This window comes from Salmo salar, chromosome ssa11, assembly GCF_905237065.1.
Source record: "Salmo salar chromosome ssa11, Ssal_v3.1, whole genome shotgun sequence".
Taxonomy (NCBI): Eukaryota; Metazoa; Chordata; class Actinopteri; order Salmoniformes; family Salmonidae; genus Salmo; species Salmo salar.
Genome location: NC_059452.1, coordinates 80,394,285 through 80,403,362, shown reverse-complemented (window position 1 = coordinate 80,403,362; position 9,078 = coordinate 80,394,285). Strand labels below are relative to the sequence as shown.

The following is a 9,078-nucleotide window of genomic DNA, read 5'->3' as shown; positions in this document are numbered from 1 at the left end:
GAGATTGTCTGCAGTTGGGAAGTGCTCTCAATGCTTTTTGAGAGTGCTGCTGCTTTTCTACATATTATCCAGCCAGTTCAGTTGCTTCATTTTACAGAGGAATATATCTATCCTGTTTTCTGCATTGTTCATACTTGCTGCAGCATATGATAAGATGTTAATTTATCAGACACTTTAATTTACAGTGACCTATGTAACGTCTAAGTAACTGGTGCTGGAATTAAACCCACAACTCCGGTGCTTCTGAATCTCCTTACTGTTATTGGCTAAACAGTCATCCAATGTAAACTCAAAAACGGCCTATCCCTCTCTCCAGCTATACGTGTCGTCTGAGAGTCGTTTCAACACCCTGGCAGAGCTGGTGCACCACCACTCCACGGTGGCCGACGGCCTCATCACCACACTGCACTACCCGGCGCCCAAACGCAACAAGCCCACCATCTACGGCGTGTCGCCCAACTACGACAAGTGGGAGATGGAGCGCACCGACATCACCATGAAGCACAAGCTGGGCGGAGGGCAGTATGGAGAGGTCTACGAGGGGGTCTGGAAGAAGTACAACCTCACTGTGGCCGTCAAGACCCTCAAGGTAGGCAGGGAGATGGGACGTGTCTCTGGGGTTTGTTGGGAGTTCAGGGAGTGAGATTGGACCATCAGAATGAGTTAATGACAGTATTGTCTGTTAGCTGCTGAGATGTTAGTTAGGCAGTTGAAAAATAAGAGTGGCGTTTCAGATGATGGGATCTGAGCCTTGTAACCGTGCTGAGTATACCACATAGGTGTAGAACAGAGACATCTGCTGAGCAAACACACTAAAGCTTCTAGAGGTAGTTCCATGTTGGAAACATGTAACGATGGACTATAGTCTAGATGTCGCTATCCGTTTGAAGGCATTTTCTCCTGATGTGTGTGGTTGACCGTCTAGTCCTGTTCTCACCCACTCAGGAGGACACCATGGAGGTGGAGGAGTTCCTAAAGGAGGCTGCTGTCATGAAGGAGATCAAACACCCCAACCTGGTACAGCTACTGGGTGAGTTACTGTGGAACAACACTTTTCAGTTGCAGATGTCCTATAATTGTCTCTTCCTGAAAAGCCACTCTGTACTGCCATTGTCAGTGCTGTAACTACCGTTGTCCCTCTCTCTGTCAGGTGTGTGCACGCGGGAGCCCCCGTTCTACATCATCACAGAGTTCATGACCCATGGCAACCTGCTGGACTACCTGAGGGAGTGTAACAGGGAGGAGGTGAATGCTGTGGTGCTGCTCCACATGGCCACGCAGATCTCCTCCGCCATGGAGTACCTGGAGAGGAAGAACTTTATTCACAGGTGAGACATGACACACTCTCTCTTCCCATTTCTTACCCTTCTTCACTCACCTGTCCTCTTCTCCCCAGACAAAGATATTATACAGTGTATTCGGAAAGTATTTAGACCCCTTGACTTTTTCCACATTTTCTTACGTTGTTCTAAAATTGATTAAATCGTTTTTTTTACTCACATTTTACATTTACATTTTAGTCATTTAGCAGACGCTCTTATCCAGAGCGACTTACAGTAGTGAATGCATACATTTCATTTCATGCATTTTGTTTATTTTAATTTTGTTATTTTTTTATTTTTTTGTACTGGCCCCCCGTGGGAATCGAACCCACAACCCTGGCATTGCAAACACCATGCTCTACCAACTGAGCCACAGGGAGACTCCTCAATCTGCACACAATAACCCATAATGACAAAGCAAAATCAGTTGTTTTTTGTTGCAATTCTTTTTTTTTTTTTTACTGATCACATTTACATAAGTATTCAGACCCTTTACTCAGTAATTTGTTGAAGCACCTTTGGCAGCGATTACAGCCTCGAGTCTTCTTGGGTATGATGCTACAAGCTTGGAACACCTGTATTTGGGGAGTTTCTCCCATTCTTCTCTGCAGATCCTCTCAAGCTCTGTCAGGTTGGATGGGGAGCGTCGCTGCACGGTTATTTTCAGGTCTCTCCAGAGATGTTTGATCGGGTTCAAGTGGGCTCTGGCTGGGCCACTCAAGGACATTCAGAGACTTGTCCCGAAGCCACTCCTGCGTTGTCTTGGCTGTGTGCTTAGGCTCGTCGTCCTGTTGGAAGGTGAACCTTCTCCCCAGTCTGAGGTCCTGAGCGTTCTGGAGCAGGTTTTCATCAAGGATCTCTCTGTACTTTGCGCCGTTCATCTTTCCCTCGATCCTGACTAGTCTCCCAGTCCCTACTGCTGAAAACATCCCCACAGCATGATGCTGCCACCAACATACTTCACCGTAGGGATGGTGCCAGGTTTCCTCAAGACGTGATCCTTGTCATTAAGGCCAAAGAGTTGAATCTTGGTTTCATCAGACCAGAGAATCTTGTTTCTCATGGTCTGAGAGTCTTTAGGTGCCTTTTCTCAAACTCCAAGTGGGCTGTCATGTGTCTTTTACTGAGGAGTGGCTTCTAGCTGGCCACTCTACCATAAAGGCCTGATTGGTGGAGTGCTGCAGAGATGGTTGTCCTTCTGGAAGGTTCTCCCATCTCTACAGAGGAACTCTAAAGCTCTGTCAGAGTGACCATCGGGTTGCTGGTCACCTCCCTGACCAAGGCCTGATTGCTCAGTTTGGCCGGGCGGCCAGCTCTAGGAAGAGTCTTGGTGGTTCCAAATTTCTTCCATTTCAGAAGTATGGGGACCACTGTGTACTTGGGGACCTTCAATGCTGAGACATTTTTTGGTACCATTCCCCAGATCTGTGCCTCGACACAATCCTGTCTCGGAGCTCTACGGACAGTTCCTTCAACCTCATGGCTTGTTTTTGCTCAGACATGCACTGTCAACTGTGGGACCTTATATAGACCAGTGTGTACCTTTCCAAATCATGTCCAACCAATTGAATTTACTCAGGTGCACTCCAATTAAGTTGTAGAAACGTCAAGGGAAACAGGATGCACCTGAGCTCAATTTCTAGTCTCATAGCAAATGGTCTGAATACTTATGTAATTAAGATATTTACATTTTTTGTTAAGAAATTTGCAAATATTTCTAAAAACCTGTTTTCACTTAGTCTTTATGGATTATTGTGTATTTATTTAATCCATTTTAGAATAAGGCTGTAACATAACAAAGTGGAAAAAGTCAAGGGGTCTGAATACTTTTCCAAATGCACTGTATGTGTGCTATTGCTGTGAGATTGACTTTGCCCCAGCATGTTTTATGATGGCCTAGAAGGTGATATGATTTATGTCCTCCCGTTAATTTTCAAGCTTGTCGAGACTCCCCTGCTTGCTCAAGTGTGCACGCAACGCCAACTCTTCAAGACATGGATATTATAAGAGATTGCCATCCAAAACAAATACATAGTTCTGCCTTTGACGCCATGTCCTCTCTGTGCTCCAGGGACCTGGCAGCCCGTAACTGTCTGGTAGGGGAGAACCACCTGGTGAAGGTGGCAGACTTTGGGCTGAGCAGGCTGATGACGGGGGACACGTACACGGCCCACGCTGGGGCCAAGTTCCCCATCAAGTGGACCGCCCCGGAGAGCCTGGCCTACAACAAGTTCTCCATCAAATCTGACGTCTGGGGTGAGTTTGGAGATGAGACAGTAATTCAAAGACAAATGTATTTCTGATATTTAGAATTCCTTATACTGAACAAAAATATAAATGCAACATGTAAAGTGAAATAAAAGATTCCATAAAAATTCCATACGCACAAAAAGCTTATTTCTCTAAAATGTTGTGCTCAAATTTGTTTACATCTTTGTTAGTGAGCATTTCTCCTTTGCCAATATAATCCATCCACCTGACAGGCGTGACATATCAAGAAGCTGATTAAACAGCATGATCATTACACAGGTGCACTTTGTGCTGGGGACAATAAAATGTGCCGTTTTGTCACAACACAATGCCACAGATGTCTGAAGTTTTGAGGGAGCGTGCAATTGGCATGCTGACTGCAGGAATGTCCACCCGAGCTGTTGCCAGAGAATTGAATGTTCATTTCTCTTCCATAAGCCGCCTCCAACGGCATTTTAGAGAATTTGGCAGTACGTCCAACCGGCCTTACAACCACAGACCACGTGTAACCATGCCAGCCCAGGACCTCCACATTCAACTTCTTCACCTATGGGATCATCTGAGACCAGCCACCCGGACAGCTGATGAAACTGGGTTTGCACAACCAAAAAATGTCTGCACAAACTATCAGAAGCCGTCTCAGGGAAGTTCAACTGCGTGCTCGTTGTCCTCACAAGGGTCTTCACCAACTTCAGTGGGCAAATGCTCACCTTTGATGCACAGTAGCACGTGTGCTCTTCATGGATGAATTCTGGTTTCAACTGTACCGGGCTGACGACAGACGGCTTGTTTGGCATCGTGTGGGTGAGCAGTTCGCTGACGTCAACATTGTGAACAGAGTGCTCCATATGGTGAGGGCAGGCATTAAGCTACAGACAAACGACACGATTGCATTTTATCGATGGCAATTTATGAATGCAGAGATACCGTGATGAGATCCTAAGGCCCATTCTCGTGGCATTCATCCTCCGCCATTACCTCATATTTCAGCATGATGATGCACGGCCCCATGTTGCAAGGTTCTGTACACAATTCCTGGAAGCTGAAAATGTCCCAGTTCTTCCAAGGCCTGCATTACTCACCAGTCATGTCACCCGTTGAGCATGTTTGGGATGCTCTGGATCAACGTGTGTTCCCGCCAATATCCAGCGACTTCGCACAGCCATTGAAGAGGAGTGGGACAACAGGCCACAATCAACAGCCTGATCAACTCTAGGCCTAATTCATTTATTTCAATTGACTGATTTCCTTCTATGAACTTTAACTCAGTAAAATCGTGCAAATTGTTATATTTATTTATATATTTTTTCAGTGTTTATCATTATGATTACAATGTCATGAATAGTCCTGTTTTGGCATGAAAATTGACTCATCACTGTACTTCATCCCAAACTCCCAGCGTTCGGAGTGTTGCTATGGGAGATCGCCACCTATGGGATGTCTCCGTACCCTGGCATAGACCTCTCCCAGGTGTATGAGCTCCTAGAGAAGGACTACCGTATGGACCGGCCGGAGGGCTGCCCAGAGAAGGTCTACCAGCTCATGAGGGCCTGTGAGTATGCATACACTGAGTGTACAAAACATTAGGAACACCTGCTCTTTCCATTTAGACTGTCCAGGTGAAAGCTATGATCCCTTATTTATGTCACTTGTTAAATCCACTGCAAAATGGGGTGCAGTGCAACACAATATTAGGAAGGTGTTCCTAATGTTTTGTTCACTCAGTTTTCTCCGGACTATGGCTGATTAGCACAGCCTGGCTTAGCCAGTCAGTACTTCATTTTTTTTGTTTGTAATGTCTACTGGAATGAAATCATTGACTAGTACCAAAACTAATTTCCTGGGATTTGTCTTGAAGGGATACAGCTTTAGTAAAAATTGACTTTTCATAGGTTAGGAGAATTTACGCAATAGGTTGGGATAATTAGGTTAGGGTTAGCTAAAATGCAAAAAAATATATAGACTTTTGACTTAATTTAACAATAGCTGTATCCCTTCTAGACATGACCAATTTCCTGTTCTCTCCTCTCCCAGGCTGGAAGTGGAACCCTGCGGAACGGCCCTCCTTTGCAGAGACCCACCAGGCATTTGAGACCATGTTTCAGGAATCCAGCATCTCTGACGGTGAGAACACCCGTCTCCTGTCACAATTACACACGTTATAGCTTAATTTAAGACAGCAACTACAACTTTAATTTGAGGCATTAGCTGTAGGTTTTATGCTAGTTGCAAAAAAATTGGACCGAGAGATTTGGGTCATTACCATATGTTTTCCAGTTGCTGTACATCAGTAAGTAGTAGGTTAATACACAGTCTCTGATGCTTGTTTGTGTATCATGTGACAGAGGTGGAGAAGGAGCTGGGGAAGAAAGGGAAGAAGGTGACACTGGGCCCCATCCAACAGGCTCCACAGCTGCCCACCAAGACCAGGACCCTCCGTAGGAATGTGGACAGAGATGGAGACAGCCCTGGTGAGACTTGCCTACCTTTACCTACCCCTCATCTGAATACACTGCACCCTAAAGTGGATGCAACCCATATTTAAACAGATGCCATTGGGACAATGTTATAATATATTTTTTATGCTACAGTGTTTTCCCGAAAAATGTCTGTGAGTGTTGCTCAAACAACTGATGATTTGCATATGTGTGTGTTCACCCAGACGCCGTGGAGCCGGAGGTGGCCGTGTCCCCCATGCTCCCAAGGAAAGAGCGTCCGTTCCTGGACAGCAACCTGAACGAGGACGACCGCCTCCTGCCCAAAGACAAGGACAAGTCCCGCAACAGCCTCTTCAACCTCATCAAGAAGAAGAAGAAGACTGCGCCCGCCCCGCCCAAACGCAGCAGCTCTTTCAGGGACATGGACGGACATGCGGAGAGACTGGGGCTAGCGCCCGACCCCCGAGACGACTTCAACAACGTCTCCTCAGCCTTCAGTGTTACACATACCATCGACCCCAGCAAGTTCCCGAGTGCTAACAACAATGGGGTAGGGGGTATTACCAACGGGGGCCCCACCTACCCAGGCCCCCTGTTCCCCCTGCATCATGCCAGGAAGAAAGGTACGCCGGTGGTGCCCAGTGTAGTGGGTAAAACAGCCACCACCCCACCCAATGAGGAGGATATAGTCTCTAACTCCAAGCGTTTCCTGCGCTCCTCCTCGGCCTCTAGCATGCCCCCGGGCTCAGAGCGCACTGAGTGGAAGTCAGTCACGCTGCCACGTGACCTGCACAAAGGCCACTTTGACTCGGGCACCTTTAGGAGCAAGCCCGCCCTGCCACGCAAGAGGGCCAACGAGAAGCCAGAGATCAGCGCCCCTCGCATGGGCACCCTGACGCCCCCGCCCCGCCTGCCCAAGAAGACAGAGGACATGTCAGACGAGGTGTTTAAGGACGCTGAGCCCAGCCTCCTGACGCCCAAGCTTGGCAGAAGGCTTCTAGGGTTGGGGGTGGACAGCTCCAAGACCAGCGCCCTGCAGGCCGAGCTGCTCAAGCCCAACGTGTTCCCTGCTTTGGGGGCAGCCGGGGATGAGTGCAGGGCCCGCCGCCACAAACCCAACCTGGACTCCTCCGGCCCCAGGGAGAGAGGCAAGTTCCAGAAGACCAAACCTGCTCCCCCTCCACCCCCACCCTCCAGTGCCAAGATCTCCCGCAGCCCCACTCACGAGCTCCCCTCACCCACAGATGCCAAGGCCTCAGACCCCCACTACCCATCTAGCTTCAGTGACCAAGTCCGGTCTCCCCTGGAGGCCCACAAGAAACTTAACCTCAACACCTCCTCCAAACCACAGCCATTAAAGACCTCCTCCTCTTCAGTGTCTGGCTCTACCTCCAGCCCCCTGGGCTTCTCCTCCCTCAACTCCCCAGGAGACCAGGCCTCTCCCACAGCCTTTATCCCCTTGATGAACACCCGCCGCTCCCTGAGGAAGACACGTGCGCTCCCGGAGCGCCAACCCAACTCGGCTATCACCAGGGAGATGGTCCTGGAGGGCACGGAGCTGCTGCGCACCGCCATCGGACGCAACTCTGAGCAGACAGGCAGCCACAGCGCCGTGCTAGAGGCGGGCAAGAACCTGTCCAAGTACTGCGTCAGCTACGTGGACTCCATCCAGCAGATGAGGAACAAGTTTGCCTTCCGCGAGGCCATCAACAAGCTGGAGAGCAGTCTGCGCGAGCTGCAGATCTGCCCTGCTGCCACCGGGGGCGCCAGCGGAGCACAGCAGGACTTCAGCAAGCTGCTCTCGTCTGTCAAAGAGATCAGTGACATCGTTCAGAGGTAGCAGAAAGGCCACATTGACTGGGATAAAAAGCTGAAACTTAATGAACCTAACCTCCCCCTCTCCCACTGCATGTAATGTTCCATGGCCGTGTCTCCTCTACCGTGGGCATGCTGAACTCACGTTGAGGTGGAGGGCAGGACATGTTAGTGCCACTGGACGGTTTAAGCATGATGCACACCTCAGAGGAAGACTTTATGCAGCTTTACAGGAGGTCGGAGAACACTTCAAACACTAGTTACGGTGTTGAGAATCAAAATTCAGAAGTTCGTTTTTCCTTATGTCGAAAGCCTTAACTATGAATGCAACTAAAATGTGGCCCCAATTCTGCATCACGTGACTTTCATCAATCATTGTCAATTCTTTTTTTATGACACTATAGACAAAACGCATGTCACATTCTTTCCTTTACTGTCAGTGGTTTACAATGAGAAGTGCACATTGTCTCTACACCTTTTGGTAGCCACTTCATCTACTGTACCTTTTTCCCTTTAGCTTGCTGCCGATCTCTGATGGGAATGGTAAAGTGTGACTGTCAGTATTGTGCCATAGAGGAAAGACCACCTTGCATCTGAATAAAGTGCCTTAACACTATCAGTAGAATTCCCCAAAGCCAAACTAAACAATATGGCCTTACAAATACTGCCTTCATGCAGTCATATTCCATACTGAACACTGTCTCCAACATACGCTACACCTTTCACTAACGCCTTCTGGAGTTGGACGGCACGTATTGATGTCTTACGAGGAATGACCATTGAATTATTACTTAACAAACCAATGAAATTCCACTGTGTAGTCAGGGGGTGACTAAGACGTGTTATTTGTTCTACTTCTCGTTGAAATAATGATTTGTTTTCAGTTAAATGTACCTTTGCCCCGTCTGACTGCGATGCCATCAACCACAAGCTGCCTTTATTTCAATGTTGACTCCTTGTTTTATTCTTCCCATAAAAAATCATGCCACTACTTTTGTTGGATCCGAGCCACCTCAACATTTTGACTAATTTTGCTCTCCTTTGTAAATAAACTCTTCTTTTCCTCATTTGTTCCTCCCTGTAACCGTGGTGCAATGTAACATTAAAATACAAAGCAATTTGCTACTTGAAACAATGTCCTGTGTTTTTACTTCACTTGCATTTCTACATGCAGTATTGGTGGAAGTGTGATTGGACAATGTGACGAATGAGGCAAGCAGAACAACAGGTTATGTATAATGTATTTCTGTCTA

At 47.6% G+C, this 9,078-nt stretch overlaps 1 protein-coding gene across 2 annotated transcripts in view; it reads left to right on the top strand.

Annotated features, from left to right (window-relative positions):
* Positions 1-8,957, top strand: part of LOC106563284 (tyrosine-protein kinase ABL1) — a 54,847-nt gene extending 45,890 nt beyond the window's left edge. For both annotated transcript variants that reach the window (XM_014128749.2, XM_014128750.2), the window contains exons 4-11: positions 317-589; positions 946-1,030; positions 1,151-1,328; positions 3,394-3,578; positions 4,972-5,124; positions 5,607-5,696; positions 5,918-6,043; positions 6,235-8,957. In XM_014128749.2, coding sequence (XP_013984224.1) covers positions 317-589; positions 946-1,030; positions 1,151-1,328; positions 3,394-3,578; positions 4,972-5,124; positions 5,607-5,696; positions 5,918-6,043; positions 6,235-7,850 — 2,706 coding nt within the window. In that variant the 3' untranslated portion in view covers positions 7,851-8,957. The remainder of the gene's footprint in view (positions 1-316; positions 590-945; positions 1,031-1,150; positions 1,329-3,393; positions 3,579-4,971; positions 5,125-5,606; positions 5,697-5,917; positions 6,044-6,234) is intronic.
* The last annotated feature ends 121 nt before the right edge of the window (positions 8,958-9,078 follow it).